At 35.4% G+C, this 25,361-nt stretch overlaps 1 protein-coding gene across 1 annotated transcript in view; it reads left to right on the plus strand.

Moving 5' to 3' along the window:
* Window positions 1–357: 357 nt before the first annotated feature.
* Window positions 358–25,361, plus strand: part of SEC24A (SEC24 homolog A, COPII coat complex component) — a 55,009-nt gene continuing 30,005 nt past the window's right edge. Inside the window, exons 1-8 of the mRNA XM_044664691.1 lie at window positions 358–654; window positions 6,399–6,902; window positions 15,693–15,872; window positions 18,240–18,314; window positions 21,312–21,463; window positions 21,777–21,949; window positions 24,201–24,303; window positions 25,089–25,215. Coding sequence (XP_044520626.1) covers window positions 573–654; window positions 6,399–6,902; window positions 15,693–15,872; window positions 18,240–18,314; window positions 21,312–21,463; window positions 21,777–21,949; window positions 24,201–24,303; window positions 25,089–25,215 — 1,396 coding nt within the window. The 5' untranslated portion in view covers window positions 358–572. The remainder of the gene's footprint in view (window positions 655–6,398; window positions 6,903–15,692; window positions 15,873–18,239; window positions 18,315–21,311; window positions 21,464–21,776; window positions 21,950–24,200; window positions 24,304–25,088; window positions 25,216–25,361) is intronic.

Here is a 25,361-nt window from a genome sequence, read left to right on the forward strand (position 1 = left end):
TTGGGATGCTTCTTCCAACTCCAAATCTAAGAAGTTAAAACTGGGAGAAGTGACCCGCACAGAGAGCGGGTACCAGATAAATCCCCTCCCCAGAACTACTGGATGAGCTGGCAAAAGGCTCAGCTCCGTGACGTGAGGGGCAGAGTCCTTTCTCACTCCGCCTCTTGATTCACGCGTGACGTACAACGTATGGGGAGAAGCAGGCGAGGTAGGTAAAGGAAGACCCAGTGCAAAACCTTCGGGTTCCTGTACACTAAGAGGAAGTGCCACGTGTACGTCGTGCGCCTGCGCGGCCGAGCGGCTGACAGGCACTTCCGGTGAGGGCCTCCCTTCTCCCTGGTCCCCCTTCCCCTCCTTTTCCGTCCCTATCCCTCCCCTCTAGTCCTCCCCCAATCCCCTAACCCTGCTCCCTTTTCCTGCAGCGGCGGCTCCGGGGCTGAAAAGCTGTGAGTCTCATGACGAGAGACTGAAGGTGCCGCCGCCAGTCTGCCCGCGGACCTTCGCCTCCTGACCCTCAGTGACGGCTTGGACCGGCCCAACCCAGCCCAGCTGGAGCTGCTAGTGCGGCCGCCATGGCCCAGCCTGGGAGGCTTGGCGCCAGTTCTCCAGCGCAGAATGGGGCCATCTCCGCCGCAGGGCCGCCCTATAGCAACGGTGAGTGCCCGACTCCGGCCTCGACCCGGGGAGAACGGAGGACCGGGGCCTTCTGCAAGTGCCCGCAGCGGGACGCCCTGCGCGCCCACCTAAATGCGGTGTCGCGGACAGGTCTGGGATTAGAGCGACTGACACGTTAAAGTCCTGGACCGAGCAGAGATTTCAGAGCTTTAATTTCAAAACGAGGGAACTGAGATTCTGAGAACTTTACTCGGGGCCACACAGCTCCTAGTGGGAGATCCTGGGATTCGAACCCTGTGTCTCTGCTCTACGACCCCAAAAAGCTACTAGTTACACTCCCAGGCAGACATTCCATCTCCCTCCTCCTTCCATTCGCAGAACTCCCCAGCCCCCACTCCCTTGCCTAAGCCTGGAATGCGCCCAGTCCCGGTTAATTCTCGGAATCCTTATCTTCAAGCCCTAAGCTCTAGGAACATCAATTTGGGGAAGTCTTCTTTTATTCGGCCCCAACCCCTAGTCGTTAGCGCTCTCCTCAGATATACTTATATTGTGAGCACATGTGACATTCCCTCTCCCCCTCTTCTCTACCCCCCCTACCCCTGAGAAAGTAAGTTTACTTGGAGTGACAAATTTGCGTCAACACTTGCTCTGTTGCTTACTCTGAGGACTGTAGCTTTTCTTTAGGAAATGCATTGGATAATAAATAGTCCAGATATCCAAGGGCACACCTTGTTTGTACTACCTTTAAGGATCTGTTTTGAATTAATTTTGGATTTATTGGATTTACAATTGGAAGAAATTTTTGAGATCATTTTGGAAGAGGAAACAGGCCAAGAAAGATTTCAAGTTACTGGTTGAGTATACTTCTGTTGTGGGTTTTTTGTTTTCCAGATCAGACTAGGCTTTAGAGTTTTACTTTTGAGGTGACGGAGGAGACAACCTTAATACCAAGCACTTCATCTATGCGATGAACTCTGGGAAACTGCTCAAGAAGATGACCAGCTTCTTTGTAGTAGTTGCCTGGGGGCACTGAGAGATTAAAGGATTTAGGGGAAAGGCGAGCATCTCAATCCAAATCTTACTGACTTTGACTGGCTTTCTGGTCACTATGCCACGGGACACTGGAGGATACCGAGATAAAAATGAAAGTCGGGATTGTCCGGGAGTTTACCTTCTGAAACTGTCCTCTCTAAAGTATTTTCTTGACAGATCTGAAAGTCTTTTCTCTGTTTTAAAACTTCTGAACCTATTTGCTCTGACTCTCCTCCTGTTGTGGAATTAAGGAATGTGAAGACCCCAGGATAATGCCAAGGTTTTTGAACTTGAGTTCTGGAAGAAAGATAGTTTGGCACTAATAGTGCCAGAATTTTCCATTTTTAGCATCATAATATCTTTTATATCTGACTACTCTCCACTCACCACCATAGATCAAGCTCTCTTTGTATTACCCCTTGCTTAGATTATTGCAACAAATCTTGATTGGTCTACCTTCCTTAAGTCTCTCCTCACATTAGTCCATTCTACATACTGATATCAAAGTAATTTTTTCTTAAGTGCAGATCTGACCATGTGACTCCCATAATCAATCAATTCCATTGACTTCCTATTGCCCCTAAGATAAAATATAAAGCCCTCTGCTTATCTTTAAATCCTATTTAACTTATCTTTCCAGCCTCTTTGGACGTTATTCTCCCTCCTACTCTCCTAGATCTAGTCCCATTTGAACTTCTGTCTTCTTCCAGGAGGAAACTCCAACTCTGGCTTTTGGGGATTGGAGGAGCTATACCTATACCTGGAATGCACCAGTCTTCATCTTTTGCAGATCCTGAAAGTCACCTTATTGTTCAAAATCTTTCCTCATTCTGACCTCTCAATTGCTAGCGTCCTCCCTTCCAAATTACCTTGTATTTAACAACTTTATTTGCATTTGTCCACCTTATAGTTATGCTCTTTTTATATATACTTATTGCCTACTACACTGGGAAGTAAGCTCTCTTTCAGTAAGTGGTTGTTTTTATCCTTTGTACTTGAATACCCAAAGCATAGTGCCTGGATCAGAAGATAAGAATTATGAGAGGTAGAGAATTCTTTCTGGACATACTGCTTACCTTTTGAACAAGGCAGAGAGATTGAGAGGCATTTTAAAGGCATTTAAAAACCTTGTTAGGTTGGTAGAGTTTCTAGTAGCAGACTGGACAATAGTCAACTTCTTGGCCCTTCTGCCTAAAGTATATATGTGGCACTTTGATAGGTTTCTCATTTGAAATTAGAGTTTCTTGCCATTTTATAGCTTGTCTTTGACTTACTTGAGAGGAAGTAAATTTCTAGTTTCTAACTTTCTAGTTGATCATTCATTGGTATTTGAATTGCTAAACATGTTTGAAAAAAATTTAGTATATTTAGTATGCTTCTTCTGGACTTTGCATCACTATTTTGATTAAAAGGGAGTTTAGTATAAGGTGGCGTATAAAAAGGAATTCACTTTAAAATGTTGATAATTTAAATTATGACATGTATAATTTTAATATAATTTGTAATCATGTATAATTTGTTATACATAGTAAATGATATAGTGATATTTACCACAGAAACAATTTGGCCTTTAGTGTGTAGTGTGTGGGCAGAAGCAAGAATAAGTGGGAGAAAAGGCAACAGAATCTTGAACTAAACTAAGCAAATGTTTATTCCCTTAAACTAAGGGAAACCAAGATTATGTAAACTAAGTTTATCTTTAGGCTATTTAACAATTCGAATAAGAGAAGTTAAACTTAAGGCACTCACTTTATCTCAAATTTCAAGAATGATAAACTTCACAATTTATAGAAAAGCATGTTTTCTTATAGTCAGTAAATACAAACAAAATGATACAAGAAGCAATAATCTGTTGGCGCATTTATAAACTTTAAAAATACAAAACTATAATCATAATTATTTCAAAATAATGAAAAAAAATTTGTTAGTGACCATATTGGAGATATGCACATATATACATATATATAAAACCATAATAGATTAAATACCCTCTTTAGTTTTTTGGCTTTGATTTACATTTATTGTGAAAGATTTCTGTTGTGCCTAAGTCTCCAAAATATTACTTAAAAGTATGTACTTCAACGAGATTCAAATTTAAATATATTGGATCACTTTAGCATCTAATTCTCGTTGACAGTAAAGACAATTTCTTTTGGAGAGTGAAGAGGTTTCTATATATTATATGGAGGTGTTTCTTTAGATAAGGAAAAAGTGGGCTGGGTTAGTTCAGATTTGACTATTGATGATAATTATATTCCATTGCAAGTCCTAAGCTTTTGCTGGCCAAGAATTACAATGAAAATTCTATATTTCAAATAGAATGTAATTCAGTTGTGTCAAATATTACAGCATACAGTTTAAGATCTCGTTTCAGAAAGATGGATATCACTTCATATCTTTTTTCTTATTCCTCAAATTAAGAGGTTTTTTAAAAAATTCTTTTAATTTTTCCATGTTTACATGATTCATTTTCTTTCCCTCCTCTTTTCCTTCCCCCCTCCCAGAACCAACAAGCAATTCCATTGGGTTTTACAAATGCAATAATACCTATTTCCATATTATTCATTTTTGCAATAGAGCAATCTTTTAAAACCCAAACCCCAAATCATATGCCCATATAAACAAGTGGTAAGTCATTTGCTTGTCTTCTGTGTTTCTACTCTCACAGTTCTTCCTCTTTTTGAGGATAGCATTCTTTCTCATAAGCCCCTCAGGATTGTCTTGGATGATTGTATTGCTACAATTATTAAAGTCCATTACGTTGGATAGTTCCACAATGTTTCACTTTCTATGTACAATGTCTTCTTTCACTCTGCATCAGTTAGTTCATTGAGATTCTTCCAGTTCACATGGAAATCCTATAGTTCATCATTCCTTATAGCACAATAGCGTTCTGTCACCATCATATACCACAATTTATTCAGCCATTCCACAATCAAGGGATGCCCCTTCATTTTCCAGTTTTTTTGCCACCACAAAGAACATGGCCATGAATATTTTTGTACAACCCTTTTTTACTATCTCTTTGAGGTACAAACCTAGTAGTGGTATTGCTGGATCAAAGGGCATGCATTCTTTTAAAGCCCTTTGGGCATATCAAAGGGTTTTTTTTTAAAGATTTATTACACACCAGCAATAATTTTTGTATATGCATAGTGATTTATAATGAGGTAAAAAAATATAGGTACCTCGAAGGTGAAGAAAGATCAGGTGCCTAGTGACTTAATTAGGGCACACAACTAGTAAATAGCAGATTTGGGACAAAGGACTCCAATGCCATTGTCCATTTTACTATACTACCCTCTGTAACTCACTGAAAACCTGTATAATTTTGGAATCACAGAGATTACCCATAGCTTGTCTAGAATGGTTTTATTAGAGTAAATTGCTACATGCTTATATACCTTCCAAATTCCAACTATAAACCTTCTTAAATTCTCTTTGGCTGACTTATATTGAAGTTGGAGTCAAACACTACTGCATGCCATCAAATATCTACTATATTGAAATTTTTAAATAAATTGGTGAGAGCTGTTAGGACACATCTGTTCTTTATGTGATGATGAAGTGAGTTTTTTTTTTTTTAAATATCTCACTTCATCATCACATCAACACTGCAAGTAGGTGCTATGATTATTCCCATTTTACAGCTGAGAAAACCAAGCTACAACTAGTAAATGTCCAAAGCCAGATTTGAACTTTTTATCTTCCTGGTTCCAGGTCCAGTGTTAAATCTTTTTCATTGACCCACTTATTTGCCTCTTAACTATAGTATTTAATTTTGTAACCCACTGGAAAAATTCCTACCCCAATAAATGAAAAAATCCCATTCCTGTATGGAAAAAAATAAAGAGTGAAGGAAAATCATTTTTCCTAGCACTCCAGTTTTATAAGGAAAATTTAAGATGGGTTGTATTTTTGCAATTCTAGCTGATTAGGTTGAAGTCATTTTATAATTCATAGTTTTTCAGCCTTCAGTGCTACATAGATGCCCTTTTTCTCTTCCCTTACAATTTATTTCTAATCTACTGTGGATTTATAAGACAAATTTACAGTCTTGTTAGACTTGTATGTAAGATAAGTTACTCTTCCTTTCGAATCTTGATACTTTGTTGTGTTGTCGGGTGGATTTGGGATGTAAGAAAGATATGCATTAGAGGATGAATTTTTTTAATGGTAATTCAGAATCTCTTCAAAGGTGGGCAATCTAGAAATCATTTCTTTTTGGATAATGGACCCAAACCAAGAAAAAAAGACCTTTTGGCAGCCCAAATAACATTTCATAATCAAAATACCTCCTTGCCATTTAAACATCATATTTCTATAACTACGTAATCTAAGAGATAGTAACTTTTTGCCTTTTGGAATTTCTTTCCAATTGTAAGTTAAGAGTTCTGTCTGAGGTTATCTTTTCTTCAATTCTTAAACTGTAAAATTAGAGTTATAGATGAATGGATAAAAGAAATAGCTTAATTATAGGAAAGATACTTTGAGAGATGCCATTTCTAGGATAGTAAAGACACATGTAAGTTAATACCCACATCCAAACTGAAATAAATATATTTTTTAATGTAATTATTTCTAAGTTTAAAAAGCTTTAAAAAATCTTTATAAAATTTAATCTATAAATGCTTGGATTTTAGAGATAATTGAATGTATTTTATTCTGTGTAGCTTTATTAAAAATAACATGAAAACTTTCTTTTTGTAAAAATATGTAATGTTTGATTTTTCTTTTTTTCTTTTTCAAAGGTCCTTTGCAAAGCCCATCGATGCATTCACAAGTTTCAGTGAGCCAAGGATACAATTCTCCATTTCCAGGATCTTACCCCCATCAGATACCAGCAAAGACTCCTTTGAATCCAGCCTCTGGACTGTATAATTATGGTGGTTCTCAGACTGTTTCTTCATTAAATAGTTATCAGGGACCTGGCCAGACTCTCAATAGACTTCCCTTGGAACCTAATCCAGTGGCACCTTTGCAGCCTACTGTCCCTACATCTCGAATGCCACCACCGCCTTCATCTCAAACCCCAGCTGCTATACCAGCATCTTCTAATAGCTTTGTTTATGGACCTGACCCCTCACCATCTTCAAACTGGCAATATGGTCACCCACCAATGGGATCGAAAACAAATCATTTTGTTCCTGTATCCACCCAACCATCCTTATCAGGGAATACAGATATGTCAAGAAATAATCAGTATGTTTCTCTTGGAGCTCCTTCACTTCAGAACAGCTACATGAAAACAGGTAGTTCTTATAGGAGCATTTGGACTTGTAAATCTGAAAAAATTGTGTATAATCATCATTCATAATAATTAGTGTCAGTTAAAAACATTATCAAAAGCTCAGCAATTATAAACAAATATTCATAATAACATGCACACTAAAATATGTGAGATCTGGGGAAAGTGAAGTGAACAAAATAGCTCTTTAAATGATCTTGGAATTTAAGATACTATCATCTCCAAAGATATGATATTTTTTCTTCTCATGATATTTAATATCCACAAAGTGTTAAGTACAAATACTTGGACACCCATATTCTTGCCCTATGACTTCCTAAGCCAGTCAGTATTCATCCTGGATATTGGAGAAGGCACTTAGTGAAGACTTAAGTACAAGAAAAAGGCAGGCAGAACTAGAAGAGAGCAGATACAATCCTGCCTGGTTAATTTGAGGTTGAAGGGCACTTGTAGCTTCTGGCTGATGGCTGACATCTATTCAAGAAGTTATAGAAAAGTGTTGAAGGTAGAACCTGTTGTGCAGATTCTTTAAGGTAATGCTACTTTGAGCATTCCCCATCCTCATTTTTATCTTGGAATATTATGTCTAAAGAATACCTACGATCAAAACAGTATCGTATCCTCAACCTGTTTCAAATGTATCCCATCTCTTTGTGATATAGAGATATTAAATTTACTTGTACTATATAGTTTTTCTATTATATGAGGGAAAAGAATTATAATTAGTATTTTCTAACAAGATTAGTTTGGGGAGGTTAAGTTGAAAGGATTGATGATTCTTTATACTCCAATTCTGGCTCTTTTTCAGATGGAGATTCTTGTCTTTCTATTTCACCATTTTAAAAGACTTTATTAGAGCAGAGTCCTGGTGGAGTGCCATCATTGTTTTCTGCATTGAAGAACAATAGCTTTTTTCTTTTCTACTGTTATTAGTTTAGCTATTGTTTTATCCTCCGCTTCTTGGGAGTGATGAAAACAACAAAAGCATATGGTAGGCCAGATGTCTTGTCCAAAGTAAAAGTTGGAAGGAAAAAGAATTGTAGGTTTAATTATTGGTAAACCCAGAATTTTTCCCATGGAATAGCTGGTTTTCATTTTTAATCTTAATTTACTGAATTGTGTTATCTTTAATGATTTTTTGCTGTGGTGATCAGGAGAACCTGTATTCTTGAAGGCTATGCCATGCAGAAGAGATCTGACAGAGCTAGAAATGTTTTAAATATGGTCATAGTGACAGACTACACTATCGTTTCTCTGAGACTACATCTTTTCTCTGAGAATAAACCTCAGTAAGTTTGGAGAGGCTAACCACCAATGTGAGAAAAGGATGATGCAATTTTTTGGCTATAGCAACTCTTAGAGACTATTCAATCAAAAGTGGATTATGATCTTTGTTCGTGCAGGAACATTGGACTAGACCAGGGATTCTTAATCTTTTTTGTGGGTGATGGGACCCTTTAAAGTCTGGTGAAGTCTACAGACCCCTTCTTGGAATGTTGTTGCTTTTTAAAATTTCTTCTCAATATTTTATTTTTCTAATTATATGTAAAAACAATTTTTAACATTCATTTTCCAAATCTTTGAGTTGCAAATTCAGAATGTTTTTAAATGCATAAGAGAAAAACAAAAGATTATACAGGAAACCAATTATATCAAAATATAGTTAATCAATTTTTTAAAGGAAAAACAAAGTTCACAGACCCTAGATTGAGAACCCCAATATCCAAGTAATGGTTCCTGCTGTTTGTTTCACACTGCTAAATAACAATATGGCCATTTCTCTGAAACTATCACAAACAGTAAATTTGTAGTCTTTGGAAGTAACTATCATGGTATTTTAAAGTTTCTATTGTTACTTAAATGCATCAGAGATCCCTGACTTTACTATAATGGATACTTCTTTATTGTGATCCAGAAACATTCATTACATTGTATTCTTTGAATGAAGTTTGAACATACCACTTTGCCCTGTTATAGTTAGGTCACATCCATATTTCACAGTATATGGCATCTGAGTAGGAATTTAGTATGGGTTTTTGGTTTTTTTTAAAAACACAGAAATATAGATATCTTAATTTATTAGTTAGAAGTGTCATTGAGCAGAAATATTGAGCAGCCTATTAATGAACAAGTAGAATTTCCAAAATATTAATTGCCTTCTTGACAAACTTCCATTGATGATGATTTTAAGAATATTTGTGTTCTTTTGTTTATATACATTTTCAGAAATGACATCAGTCTTTTCTCAGGATACATGTTAGACAAGTCTTTAAAAAGTCAGGTACATTTGTTCTGGGATGAAATCAAATTCAAAAAGCCTTTATTAACAACTGACTTTGACAGTTTCTTTTTTAAAATGGCATATTGTAGTTCAAATAAGTAATGACAAATTTAGTAGTAACTATTCTGAAAAGCTTTTTAAGCTAAACTGATTTAATTATAATTACAAATTAAGTCAGTTGTAGTATAGGGACCTTTAAAAAGTACTAAAAATATTGTCTTAAATTTCATTTGGATTATCAATAATAACATAAAAGTGACATGCACCCATATATGTATTGTGTACAATTTGTAAATGGTCAAAAAATTGTGGGTTTTTTTAGGATTCTTAGTATTAAAGTAGACATTTAATAATATAGAATATATATATATATAAATAGTATAAAAAATAAATAAATAAAATAGTCTTTTTTTTAGCATAGGCTCTCTTTTGTGTTGGCCAAAATGAATCCCCAAAAGTGTATGTAGTTTTAGAATCCTAGATTCCCAGAGGACAGCTGCTGTCAAATATTATAACTCTTCATGGACTACTTTTGCCCTATGCCTTTTGTTCCTCCCTGATTTTTAATAATGAAAATACTGAATATTTTAATTAATTATGGACAAATGGAGAGAGGGAATGAGTATATAGCACCTGATCTATGCCAGGCACGGTGTTAAGTGCTTTTTAAAAATAACCCTGTAACAGTTTAACATGTCCATAGGACCATAGGACTGGTGTCCAGGAGGCAACTTGAGATGTAAAAGTGAAGATCAAGAAAGAGCTTAGGGCTCATCAAAACAGATCCAAGAATCATCTGCATACATATGATCGATGAATTCTAACACTAATGAGATCACTTAATGAAGTAGTAGTATAAAAGAGAAGGCCCAGGACAGAGCTCTTGAGAAACCTATGGTTAGCTGGCATGACCTGGATCTAGGGCCAGCAGAGGAGATTGAGAAGAAATAGTCATACAGGTAGGAGGAAAATCAGGAGAGAGCAGGGTCCCAAAACTGGAGAGGAGAGAGTATTAAGGAGAAAAGGGTGTCGACTTAGAAAAAAACAGAACTATTATATAGTCAGAAAAACCATGTCTTTAAGGAGAGGGATTTGACATAATTCCTCAAGGCCTCCCCACAGAGCTGCATGCTACAAACCAGCACAGAGCCCTGTGACTGGCTGCTCTGGCCACCAACCCCTGGGAATACCAACCATGTGAGATTGACAGCTCCAAAGGCTAAAAGAAATTTGGGGACTGAGGACTGGGGAATATAGTTGATTAGCTTACACTGGCAACAAAGAAAATGAGGAATCCAAGACAGGATGATCAGAGAGAAGCTGATGCTTTACAATGGATACAAAAGGGAAAGATCTAGCCAAGGGCTGGGCTACCTTGGTAAGACTTTGACTCAAAGGGAGAAACTACTGGGACAAAAAAGGTACTTAAAACTTGATGGAGTTTGCTAGCTCCATGGAATCTTGTAAAGTTTGGCTTTCCCTCAGGGAGAAACTCTCATGTGACAAGGTCAAGCATGAGTTCTCTATTACAAACTTGGGGTTCTCAAGATAGGGGTTTCTAGATTCCAAGTTGACCAGGGTGATCAAGGTGCTCAAGCCTGCATAGAGAAATGAAGCCTGAGAAAAAGATTTGGCAATTAAAAGATTATTGGTAACTTTGTAAAGAACAGTTTTAGTTGAACCATGAAGCTGGAAATCATTCTGCAGAGTTAAGCCTTCTCAGAGAATTTAGCAATGAAAGGGAAGAGAGCTATAAGACAATGGCTGACGAGGTTGAACAGATCAGCTCTGCTCAAAATTACTCAGTTTTTAATTCTATGACACCCCTTTTAGAATGTTTCATAAACTTTTTTTTTTGTTTGTTTGTTGTTTTTTGTTTTTTTTTTTTACCCCTGTACTTCGGTGTATTGTCTCAAAGGTGGAAGATTGGTAAGGGTGGGCAATGGGGGTCAAGTGACTTGCCCAGGGACACACAGCTGGGAAGTGGCTGAGGCCGGGTTTGAACCTAGGACCTCCTGTCTCTAGGCCTGGCTCTCACTCCACTGAGCTACCCAGCTGCCCCTGTTTCATAAACTTTTTAAAGTATCATGATCCCTTTTTTAGAAGTTCATCTTTTTCTCCATGTTGCTAATATTCCTGGACTCCTCTTGTTTTTATTGGAAAACCAATACCTTTCCCAGTCACATTCCTCTTTGAACATCCCTTTTTCCACTGAGCTCTGTGTATGCTTTCTCTGTTACTCTGTAAACTTTTTAAAGACCCCCTAGAAAACAGAATATTCTTTTTCCAGAATTTGGCTTTCCTTAAATACTCTCTGAATCTTTGATATAGTAACTGTGAGTATTCTCAGCTGAACAAAGAGGCACATGCAAATCCTTCTGTCACTTTTAGCTAGCCTTTGAGAGTTTCTTTGCCTAATAAAATTAACTCCCCTGTATTTTATCTGTTGATAAGCTTCTCAGAACTTAACTAGGCCATTCATTGATAGATATAAATTCCATCACCATGCCCATACTTGAAGTCTTTCCTTATTGGTATTATCTGTCAGAGTTTTTGTATATTCAAGGTCATTTCTACAACATAATGAATCCTCTTGCTGTAGTGGTCAGAATTTGCATTACAAATGTTCTAAATCTTGGTTTTTTAACTTGGAGTTTAAAAAACAATTTTCAGAATACATGCATTGAGAATATAACAGAACTCTGCCATTACTATGGATAAATAGATCATAGGAATTTATGGTTGGAAAGGATCTTAGAGGATTAACCCCTCACATTTTACAAATAAGGAAGGTTAAACAATTTACTCAGTGACAGCAATAGTAAGTGGCAGCATCAGGATTTGAACCTAGATCTTCGGAACAGAAATGAGTGCACTTTCCACTATGCCAAATATTAATTAGGATATGTTTATTAGTATATGCTCTATATTAAATGAAATTTGTTACATTTAAATTCTTGTTTAAGCAATCTTTGCTGAGTTAGTCATGGACCTTGCCCCTTTGTTCTTTTTATTTGTATTTCCAAAGATAATGTGTGGGTGCTGTCATAGATAAGAGAACTAAATGGGAATAAACCTTGTCTTAGCTTTTGTAAGTAAGACTGATTAACCTTGTTAAGTAGCAAGTTCAATAATGAAATAATGTTTTGTATTCATCTTTTGTAGTTTCTGAGCATTTGCCAGAGTTAGGTAGGCTGAAAGATTTTAAATATGGAGAGTTAGTCACTTTGTTCTAATAAATTAGTCTCATGCTTTTTTTACTTAGAATTGTTAAATTTAATTATACAGACTAGTAGTGAATATGAAAAGATGTATGATCCACATAGAATACATACTGGGTAAGCCATATTGGTAGTCAATGATAAGATGAAAAAAAAAAATCAAATCTACTTGAGCCACAAAGGTTGCCGAATAATGTGTTTTATGGTTTAACCTCCCCTTGACCTCTTTCTACACATCTTCTCATGTCTTGTAGGAGAAGGATGTGATTAAGTTACAAGGCTGAAGGGTTTTTCTTGGTTTTAATTTTAAGAAAATTCTTTGTGTTAAGAGTAACTAGTCATAATAACAATAGCATCTTAAAATCATAGATTATCTTATTTTCTACCCTCATTTTACAAAGGAGAAAAATGAAGCTTAGAAAAGGGAAATGATTTTCCCAATATCACACAGCTGCTATAGAGTATCAGACCTTGGACTAAAATCTTGGTTCTGAAGTCCCATATAAGCATGCTTTTTATTTTACCAGTTGCTGCTCATTCCTCTTCTTTTTAAAATACCCTTACCTTCTGTCTTAAAATCAGTGTTATATATTGCTTCCAAGGCAGAAGAGTGGTAAGGGCGAGGCAGTTGGGGTTAAATGACTTGCCAGGGTCATACAGCTAGGAAATATCTGCAGTTGGATTTGAACCCAGCATCTCCCGGCTCTAGGCCTGGCTATCCACTGAGTCACGTTGCTGCCCCTCTGCTTATTCTTCTAATGAAAGAAGAGTACAATTAGGATACACATAATAAGTTAGTGAGATTGGTACAGATTTCACAAAAACCATAAAATCTCAAAGTCAAAAGGAACTACAAAACTGTAACTGGCATGGAATACTTTTCTAGCATATTTGTCCTTCACAGCATTCACTTGAAGACCTCCACTACCTTCTGGGGAACCCCTTTAACTTTTGAACAATTCTAATTGTGTGCAGGTTTTGCTTACGATAAGCTGAAATATACCTCTCAGTAGCTTCCATCTTTTACTGCTTATTTTATATTCCAAGACCAAAGGAAAAAATCACACCCTTCTTCCATACAACAGCCATTCAAGTGTTTAAAGACAGCTATCTTTCTCCATTTCTGCAATTCTTCTCCAGATTAAATACTCTCAGCTTCTTAGACTACTCCCACCTTGGTAAGGTTTCAAGTTATCTTACTGTCTTGGTAACTCTAGTCTTGGTTCTCTAGACGTAATCTAGTTTATCAGTGTCCTTTTCTAAAATGGGGCACACAAACTTGATCAGACCACTCTAAATGTGGTCTGAACAGGCCAAATACAGTGTGACTCCTTGGGCTCTCATGTCATATTGTTGATTATTACAGCCCACTAAAAGTCCTGGGTCTTTTTCTTTTCCAATTTATTTTTTAAAATTTTATTAATTTTACAAACATGATCATCTCCATATAAAAGAAAAGATTATATATGAAATGATGAAATCTCCTACATATACAGCCTCATTTAAAAAAAACCAAACATTTATTCAATTTGACATTGTGGTTCCTAAACCATCCTGTTTGTCTTTCTGAATTTCTTTCTGCTTTCTTTTGTGTTTTAAAAATATTTCATTGACTCTTTCCTTTCTTTACCTAAGGTGGGAAAAGGAAGAGTAGTCACTATTGCTATTACTACTTCCTCACCCACCCACCTTCCTTCTTATAACTTTCTAAGTCTTTTTTATATGACACATTCTAGTCCCACTTCTCCAGTTTTGTACTTAATGTTGTTGTTGGGTTTTAATCCTGGCATAAGACTTTACATTTACCTCAATTTACTTTCATATATTTGGATTCAGCTCATTATTCTAACCTATAATCTTTTTGTATCTCAGTACTATTGTCCAAACTATTAGCTATCAGACTCTGCTTTATGTCCTCATATTTTATAAAGTATGCCTTTGCAAGTCATTTGTAAAAACATAAATAGAATCTGAACAAGGACAGGACCATGAAGGAGACAGTAATGAAAACTTCATTTAGGTATGTTCAAAATTGATATATTAATCTCTTTCAAGTTTATTCAAGCAACTTTAAATCCATGCAGCCTACATCTCTTCATCTTGTCCCCAATGACATGAGACCTTGTCAGATATTTTGCTAAAATTCCTGTTTCTTGTCTATATTCAGTCTTCCTTAAGATGTAGAAAGATTCTTTGTGTAAGTTTCAAATCATTTGAGAACTATAGTCTAGAACAGTGATGGGCAAACTATAGCCTGCAGGCCAGATGTGGTCCCCTGAAATGTTCTCTCCTACCTTGGGACATTATTCCTAATCTGATGTATACAATGAGTAGGATACAATACAATGCAACTTCAAAAGAGTTGCCTTAGAAACAGACTGACAGGTGAGCATTTCCTTTCCTTTGGCCCACCCCCTCTTTAAAAAGTTTGCCCATCCCTGCTCTAGAATAAAACTACTTAAATATATTCCATATTATAAATTAGCTTCCTTTAATGACTAAGGGAAAATGGCAAAATAAAATGCAGAAATTCACAAATTATTTTAGTTATAGGAAAAATGTGGGAAACTTTTTGAATAATAACTCCCGTCTTGAAAGTTTTACATAAAGTCTTGTTAACTCTTAAACAGCATTGAAATACTTTGGTAAGCTTTTTTTGACCATTAGCAAAATCAATCTGATGTTAACTTCTACCAAGATTTAACAAAATCTTGGTAAATTCAGAGGGGTGTTAATAAATTATAGTTAAAAATAGGTTGGGGGGGGCAGCTGGGTAGCTCAGTGGATTGAAAGCCAAGCCTAGAGATGGGAGGTCCTAGGTTTAAATGTGTCCTCAGACACTTCACAGCTTGTGTGACCCTGGACAAGTCACTTAACCCCCATTGCTTAGCCCTTACCACTCTTCTGCCTTGGAACCAATACACAGTATTGTAGGTTTGAAATCACAGTATTGATTCCAAGACAGAAGGTAAAGGTTTAAAAAAAAAATAGGTTAAAGTATATAGGTGCAAAGAACTGAACTCACTATTTAAATCTCATTCTGAATTGTTAGATGGGATATACTTTTAAGTGCTTAAATATAATTCAAATAGTTGGGCATAATTAAAAAAATTTCAAGATTCAGTTGTCAAATTGGCCTTTATTGTCTTTACAATTGTATTATATATAATCTTATATTGCAGTTAGTAAATACTTGAAATTTGGAGAGAAGGAATTTCAGATTTCATAAACAAAAGATAATCCTATTGATTTGAATTACTTTTGTAAGTGATGTGAAAAACCAATATTTCTTTAGGCTCTGTACCTCCACCAACAAATCAGACTTTACCTACAATTTATCAACCAACTCGAGCTCCACTTGGGCCACCACCATCTGGAGGCCCACCTCCAGCAAGATCATTGGATCCTCAGGGGAAAACTTCAAACAGTGTTCCGCCCCAACCACAACTTAACTCATCATCACTGAACCAAGAAGGTGAGCAAGTAAAAGAAATAACTTTTTTTAAGAAGTCCTAAAATAACTTTCCTATATTTTAGCATTATACTTAAGAAGTTTACAAAATTCATGACTTGACTATTTATGGAATAATAATAATAATAAATGAAATGTGTTTTATAGATCTTTATAGTTGATAAAATGTTTTGGCATATATTATCTCATTTAGAAGGATGAATTTATTCCATTCCTTTATTTCTTTAGTTGAGTTCTTTTATATATTTTCTGCCATTATACAATTTGTCTAGAAGTATCTTTTTTTTTTATAGGGGGAGGCCTTGACTTTTTAAAAATTTAGTTTTTAAAATTCTAACCCTAACAGATACCCAAACTATGAGCATTTCTATATGCAGAGTAGAGCATACAAAAAATTTTTATACAAGTCATGAATATTTCTACAGAACTATTTTGAGTTTTGTTTGGTTTTTTTAACTTATATGGTAAATTCAGCACATTGTTTTTAGAACTACCCTGCCTGTTTGTTTTTCCTTCTGTTCTTCACTTGACTCCTCTTTTTTTTTCCTCCCATAGTTTTTTTTAACATCATTGTTGTTAACCTCTTACGACCCTAAACTACTCCCCTCACTGACCCCACTATTAAAAAGAGAAAAAAATAAACCTTCGTAAAAAACATAATCAAACAAAATGACTATGACTATGTACATTTTGTGATCCCAGGGCCACTTCCCTCAGAGGAAGACTGTTAGGGTATTATTGTGTTGTTTTTAATTTTGAATTCTTTTAATGTTATTTTTATTGATGCAGTTTGTTTTTTATTCCACTTTCATTTCCAAAAGTAAAGAAGATTAGAAAAGGGAAAAAAATTCAATAAAATCCCCTCTGTGATTATATTTTTATGTCATTATTACTAGTAATTTGTAAATAATATATAACACTTTCAGATATAACTGGGTACCTAGCACCTTTGGATAGGGACTTAGTAAATACTTGTAGTTTGTAGATTACATTAGATATTTTCCAGTTTCCCTGAGGCAGCAGTTACTGCAGGTAAATCTTGTCATTTTTAAAGCATTTTGATTTAGGGAAGCAAAAGCTGCAAATAGTCATTTGCTATAATTTAAAACCAACAGAGGAAGCAATAATTGTCACAGTTGCTCTCTAGAACCAAATTTCTTAAGCTTTTTTGTGTCATAAACTCTGTTAGCAATTAAATTTAACTTGTGGACCACTTCAGCAATTAAATTAAACCTCTGCACCCCTTCTCAGAATGATGGTTTGCCTAAATTCAGAATTGAAGGAAATTCAGTTTGAGGTTAGGGAAAATAAAAAGATTCGTATCTGTCATGACCAAAGCCAAAGGAAATTTTACTGATTGGAAGGATCATACTGGAGCGTGTATAATTATATTTTCAGATATTAATGTGTTCATATGTTAGCTAGTTTAAGTGCTGAGGCTTGTAAATATTAATATTCTACTGAATTAGCACCTTAGAAACTTGAGTTCTATCAAGTAGAATATCAAGAAGCTTTACTTTTCAAAAATAGAAATCCTTGTTTATGACCAATGTAATACAGCTCAAGCTGCAAAATTTTGCTTGAGTTTAGTGCTGCCCTTTAAAAAAAAAGACGATCTCACAATTTTATCTCAGACTAACAAACTCTTTGGTCATAATCGTATAGTGTATTCTTCATAATGGTTCTATAAAATTTATAGTTACTTCACTTCTCTGTACCTCAGTTTCCTAATGATAAAATTCCTAAGAATTGGAACTCATGGACCTCTGGTTCCCTCTAGCTCTAAAATTTATGAACTCTCAGATCTTGAATTTCAATACCTTATTTAGGATCGTCTTTTTACCATTTCATTTTCTCCACCATTCAGATAGTATTTATTCATTTTTATGTAATTTCTCTTTAAACTATTAATCCTTGTTAATGCAGTTCCTTAAGTGCCTAGTTTTAATATTGCATTATCAGTATGTATTCTGAGCAGAGAGGATCCTTGCTTTCAGAGAGCTTACATTTTCTTCCACTGAGATATTATCTAAATAAATGATGTCAAAATATATAAGTAAACTACTAAGTTATTTAGGCATTTTATTTTATTCTAATTTAGATTATTCCAAACATGTAGATATTTGAAAAAAGCCATAATAATCATATCAGTTCTTAATATTTTTGGCATGTAGTCAGCATAACTGTTTTATCTGTAATGATGTTAGAATTATCTATTTTTTCAGTAGATGTTGAGGTACAGCCTATGATGAAGTTCTTTTAGAAAACTAATTCTAACATTTTAATTAATAGTTCAAGTCTTGGGGAAATTGTGAATAATTAATTTTGATACTCAGCTCTTAAAATAATTTTAGCAAATTCTTTTTCTAGGTGATTCATCAACTGCCAATAATGGTTCTGTGGTCGAGAACAGTTATGATACAATTGAAGGAGGTGGCTTCATGGGTAAGGTACTATTTAAGTTGCCTAATATGAAACATTTTCTTGAATTGAACTTAGTAGATGGTTTGAAAATAAATTGGATGTATAGGTTGTCTCAAACTTGTAATAAGTTTTTTTTCAGATGAGTATGTAGAAATGAAAGCCTGTGCCCATTCCTGATCAACCCTTTTTTCTATGTATGTGGTCTGCCCTCTGAGGGCAAGGATTGTCTTGTTTTTGTATCCCCAGTTCTTCACATTGTAAGTGCTTAATAAATGTTTTTTTTACTCAATCATTCAACCTCCCATAGAAATATTGTTGTGTCTCAGACTAATCTAAGAAAAGCCTATTTGATCAGTAATATACTTGAAAGTAAGTAACAAATTTTTTGATGTTTCTCCTGTAATTTAAGTTACAGGAGAAACATCAAAAAATTTTTAATTTAGGACACATTTTAGAAATATTCCATGGATTCCCAAGGAGTGGAAGGGGGTGTATGGTTGTGGATGTATGTGCCCTACAAGGTCAGGGAGAGCTCGTTTGTTTTCATTGCCCTTCTGGAAGTAAGAACGGAACTCCTCTTATTTCCAAGCTAGAGTTGGTGATTGTGTGGCCTATGGCTTGAACTCTTAATTGGTTGGGGACTCTGGGTATAGAGTAGGAAGTAAGCAGAGATAGAGGAGTGGGAGATAGTTCATAGTTTAGACTAGGTAGGGTGCCCCCCGCCCCCTTTTTTTTTTTTAACTTAATACTAAGCATTGGTTCCAAGGCAGAAGAGCAGTAAGGGCTTGGCAGTTGGGGTTAAGTGACTTGCCCAAGATGACATAGCCAAATTTCTAGCTTCATCTGAGGCCTCATTTGAACCCAAAGCCTCCCATCTCCAGGCCTATCTCACTATCTACTGAACTACCTCACTGCCCCTGGCCCTTTTTCTTTTTGACCATGAAATCTAGAAATTAACCCACCTTTATTTCTTTTCTCTTTCTTCTCTTCCCTTCCTTTAGACTCTATAATCAAAACTTCATTTAGAGAGTAAATGGAATCCTTGGGTACATCTACTTTTTAGAGGTGTTAAAGTTAAATTATAAACTCCTGATTCTTAGTTTCCATTGCATTTATTAATATTACTTGAATAAAGAAAGCAGATAGAGATTAAAGCCTATTTCTAATCTAACTGACCGCGTGACTCTCCACATAGCTATCTCTCAGCCACCATCCTTCACCACAGCCATCCGAGAAAATAGAGAGCACTTCCTGGCACCCCTCTTTTATTTGTTTCTTTTGGCCTGACCTCTAACCTTTAGTTCGGGGTCATGTCCCTAGGACTCTTCACCTGTGACCTCTCTTTAGAACATTCACGTGACATCCAGTCACACAGCATAGGGATGCAGGTTGGACAACCCCAGGAGGAGGGGCTTTCCTTTACACAATCTCCCCCCCTGTGATTCTATTGCAAGATGAGCATGTTGAAATCTCCCCAATTGAGATCTTTGAGAGATTAACATGCCTGGTCTTCCCAGTGAATCATTTCACATAACTAGCTTATATACCTCTAAAGATTCTCTTACTAGAGGTGTATGAAATATTGCAGTTTACAAAGGGGGAATTACAACAGTTTGGGGATAAGAGGGAAAGAAAAGAAAAAGAAAACAAAAATGATTGATAGACACATTGGCAAAACGCCAGTTAGGGAGCACTCTCCTTCGGCATAAGAGTTTACATTCAGAATAAATGATATGCTCAACCCCTTTCAGTTCAGTTCATTGTATCCCAAAGTTCACTCTGGATCTTTTGATGCAGTGCGTGGTTTCCACAGGCATCCTTATGGCACCTTCTCCCAAAGATCCGCTTTTTTGATTCGGGATTTTGGTTGATTTTTCTTTCCTTTTCTTTTCCTAAAATTTCTCCAAAAGATTTTAAACCTTGGATTTTAGGGTGTTGACCAACACCACCAGAATCACCCCAGGATACATGATTGAGTTATGAGGTATGTGAATCAATTGTCAAAAGAAAACAAAAAAAAATTATGTGTATAAAATTATGAGTTAAAAAGAGTAAAACCATAACAGTTCCTTGAATCACCAGCAAGGCCCAATTAAAGTGATTTATGTCCTACAACCCTGCAAAACAATTGCAGCAATATTGCATTTACCCATTGGCAACCAGGGCTACAGAAAATTGCCATACTTAAAAGAGAGGGGAGTAGATTCTGAGGTAAAATGGAAATATGATTCCCTGGTCTGATTTTACCTTCAATCTCAGGTATAGGGGAGCCAAAATGAAAGCCAAACTGAGGTACTTGTAGGAATCTGGCATGGGGAAGTCTGAAGTTGTCAAACAGCCACTTCCTTGAACCACAAAACAAATCCTCTGTCTTGACACAAATCCTCATCAATCCACAAGGATTGTTGGTCTCCTTGACTTTGTGCTTCTTGACACTGCACAGTGTTTTTTTTGTGATCCCTTCTGAGGAAAAGTAAATTCAATTTCTTCTGAGCATTTCATCACAAGAATAGTATCAGCCTTCTAGGACTATGAGAAGATAGGCCAGCAATAGGAGATGAGAATCTGAGAAAGTAGCAGTACTGAGTTTATCCTCAACTATTTCTTACTGCCACTGAATGACTTGAACTGCTTCCTTGAACCTAATCAGAGGAAAAATTAAATGGATAAGAGTAGCAATAGCAAACGGGTTAGGGAACAGGAGAGAAATCCATTTACCTTTGTTGCATGTATGGCAGTTGGAGATTGACTGTATGTTGCTGTATGTTGTTGGAGACAGCTAAAGTATGTAATAGGCTGAAGTTAATTTAGTCTAGTAAAAAGATAGTTGTCGTTTGAGATTTCACAAAATTAAATTCTTAAACTGGAAGAAGCACTCACTCATAAGTAAGTATATTTGGCGTTTTGGAATTTTGAGTCCCTGTTTTGGTTTTGATGGAAATAAAAATTCTTTGACTTATTTAGTAAAAGTATTTCTAAATCATATTTTTCAACTCAAAGTTATTTTTTTTCTTTTAGCAGCACCACAATTTACCAATCAGATGAGTCGAAATGTTGGCTATTCATATCCCTCTTTACCACCTGGTTACCAAAACACATCTGCCCCTAATATGTCAGGAAGACCTTCTACAACCTTGCAATACTCTAGTGGGCTACAGCCATTTTCTCAGGTAAATGTTTTTTTCCTCCTTTTTTCAATTCTCTCTTCTTTGTTTAAAGTATTTTGAACTTGGGCAAATTTCAGAATAACTTTCCACTTTTAACATTTGCTTAATCTGTGAGGATAATGTGAATTATTATATATAAAATTGTTCCTTTTTTGCATTTGTTTTCTTCAGAGCTAAAATATGATATGGAAAAACTCAATCACTTCTATTTGTCAGAGAAATTAAATAGCTTCGCCCCTCAACACTGCATTATATCTGCTTTTATCTTAAACTGAAGACATAATGAAAATTACTTATTCTGAAATTATATTTGTAGTCTCCCTTAGGTGCTAATCATTTAACCACAAGCATGAGTGGGTTAAGTCTACATCCAGAAGGAATACGAGTTATCAATCTTCTTCAAGAAAGAAATATGCTTCCAACAACTCCACTGAAGGCACCTGTCCCAAACTTGCATGAAGACATACAGAAACTTAACTGTAACCCAGAGTAAGACTTGCAACAATGTTTCTTATGAGATGTATTTTATAATGAGCCCCTAAGCTGTTTTTTTAGATGTTACACAAAGGCTAACTTTCTTAAAATTATTTCTATTTATTTAGAAAGATACATATTTTACAGGTTCCATTCAGTTATGAAACAAACCTAATAAAGATAGAAAACTAGTTGCTACTGTATATTAAAATCACTTCATCTACCAGATATGGTGATACATATCTGTGATCCCTGCTCCTAGAGAGGTGGGAAGCACTGAGGCTGGCAAATTTCTTGAGCTCAAGAATTCTGATTTGCAATGGTATATCATGATCAAGTGTCCACATGCATTTCAGAACCAGGTTGTCTAAAGAGGGTCAGAGCAGTCCAGGTCAGGAACAAAGCCTATCAACGATCACTGAACGATCCTAATCAATTTTGGGAGTGGATCTGTGAGGGGATTTCTACATTTTTAGCTTGAGTGCAATGGGGAAACTCTTTAAAAAAAAAATTATTTCACCTGAGAGAATATTAAACCATGCCTATGATGCCAACTAGGTTTATATTGACCTAAATGTCTTCTGAAGACCAAAAATATTGGGTTTTAATGTACCTTACTCTGGTTTTAAATCTAATTTCACAAAAAAAATTTATTTGAAATACTATTTAAGTTTTAAAGCTAAGAAGCACAGTGGATAGGGCACAAGGACTGGAGTCAGAAAGACCTGAATTCAAATTCAACCTCAGATACTAGCTGTACAGCTTAACCCTGGTTAAGTCACATAACTCAGTTTCCTCATATATAAAATGAGGATTATAATAGCACCTGCTTCCCAGGGTTGTTAGGAGGATTAAAAGAAATGATATTTGTAAGTACTGAGCATGGTGTCTGGCACTTGTAAGCACTACATAAAAATTAGTTATTAATAACTAATAATAATTTGTATCTTATAGAAATTAAATAAGTTAAATGTTTCAAATGTTCTTATAAAAAGTGCTAACAAAATTGGAGTATAATATACTTGTGTTTCAAAATATATTTTCATGCTAATTGATATCCATCCCCACACCTCTCTACATCTGTTTTCTCATTTGATCTTTGTAAAAACTCTGGATATTCTTATTATCTCCTTTTTAAAATGAGGAGATTGAAGCTGAGAGAAGTTAAGTAACTTGCCCAGGGTCAATCCACTTTATTTGTCTCAGCCAGGATTCAAACCTAGGTTGCCTGACCCCAATTCCAGTGTTTTATTTACCATGCCACCTAGAGGCCACCTTTTTGTTTTTTTGGAATATCTATTAAATAATATTAATAGTCATTAATACAATGCTTTATAATCCAAATGTTTTGTGGCATTATCTCATCTGATCTTCACAGTACCACTGCCCTGTAGATAATATATGTAGTATTATTCCCATTCTATAAATAGGACACTGGGACTTAAACAAGTTTATTGACCTACACAAGTTCCCATATGTAAATTACCGGTAGACTGGGGTTTGTATCCCTTATAATTCAAATATAATCTGTTAATTATGTAAATAAAGAATGAAAGCATGGCCTTAGAATATGAAAAACTAGCCTTAGTGTCAAGGACACATGTTTGGCATATACTAGCTTTTCTCATCCATTACGATTATGGGTAAATTAATTTCTTTATTGCCCCCTGGCAACTCGTCAGGACTATAAATTACCAGATGAATTGCTGATTATTAGAAAGTATCCACTCTGGGAATCCCCTGAACTAATGAAAAACACATCCTCCCTCTCCTTTCCCCTAACAGTGTAAACAGAGATAACAAATAACGCATAGAATTAGCTCAGCTGATTCTGAGTAAAATATGCAGTTATTTTCTTTTTTAATCAAGTAGAATCACGGCCATGTGAGTGAAAACCAGTGATGGGCAAACTACAGCTGGGGGGCAGATGCAGCCCCCTGAAATGTTCTATCCTTCCATGGAACATTATTCCTAATCTGACGAATACAATGAGTAGAATACAATACAATGAAACTTCGAAAGAGTTGCCTTAGAAACAGACTGACAGATGAGTATTTCCTTTCCTTTGGCCCCCTCTTTTAAAAGTTTGCCCATCACTGGTGTAAACTATCTGCCACCTTTTTAAGTGTTAGTGAATTTGGAGAGGACATGCTTGATATTATTCAGTTGTCATCTCAAGAAAAATGTTTTATTCTTGTTAATATTTAATTATATTTCCATAAAAATATTTAAAGCAACTATTTATGTGTTATATACTTTCATACAGGTTGTTTCGATGTACTTTGACTAATATTCCTCAGACTCAGGCCTTATTGAACAAAGCCAAACTTCCTTTAGGGCTACTGCTACATCCTTTCAAGGATTTATTGGTATGTTAAACTTTTTAAAGTGATTGATTGTATGTTGAGCAGAATTATATAGATGACGTGTTTATGTTTTTCTTAATAATATTCTAATATAAGTTTCATGAGTTGTGTTTATGATAACTTGGCTGATAACATTAATTTATTACTTTTTGCCATTCTTTCAAAATTTGATCACATTTAGAACAATTTTGGGAATATAAATGAAGTATACTAATGGAAAGTCTGAGGAGTATTGTGGCATGTGGTTTTACACTATGCCACATGGGAAGGTTAATCTTAAACCCTGATACATGTGTCGATTTTCTTTTTTGCTATTTCAGTGGGTTCTCTTGTCTTTACTTTTCTCAAAGTTATTGGAGCTTTTGATTCTATAATATGTAGAAAAGATATAAAATTAAAAAATGGTAGAATTAAATTGCATGCTAAGAGAAAATTTTTTTATTTCATAGAAATTCTTTCATAAGAATTTGTCACCCTATTCACAGAACTCATTTAGAAACTTGGTAGTAACTTTTAATTGGAGATAGTAACCTCACTTATTCTTGGAACAATTGTACTTAGAGCTCTTTGTATTTGAGATGTTTTAAATTTACTATGATGTGCTTTTCCTGCTTTATGGCATGTAAAATTTGGAAGATGCTTTTAATTTCTTATACTTTTTTATTTAAATTTCTTCAGTATTTAAAACTGTTAATTCTAGAGAGGGAGTTATTAACCCATGGCCTTTAAAAATTAAGAACTCTTATTTATTCTTTTGAAAAAAATTAGCTCTTTTTTTTTCCCCCCAGCAATTGCCTGTGGTTACTTCCAGTACAATTGTGAGATGCCGTTCATGCAGAACTTACATCAACCCTTTTGTCAGCTTTCTTGACCAAAGGAGATGGAAGTGCAACTTGTGTTATAGAGTCAATGATGGTATGTTTTTAACTTTTACCTTCTGTCTTAGAATTGATACTAAGTATTGATTCCAAGTCAGAAGAGTAGTAAGGGCTAGGCATTTGAGGTTAAGTGACTTATCCAGGGTCACACAGCTAGGAAGTTTCTGAGACTAGATTTGAACC

This window comes from Gracilinanus agilis, chromosome 2 (assembly GCF_016433145.1).
Source record: "Gracilinanus agilis isolate LMUSP501 chromosome 2, AgileGrace, whole genome shotgun sequence".
In the NCBI taxonomy this organism is placed as follows: Eukaryota; Metazoa; Chordata; class Mammalia; order Didelphimorphia; family Didelphidae; genus Gracilinanus; species Gracilinanus agilis.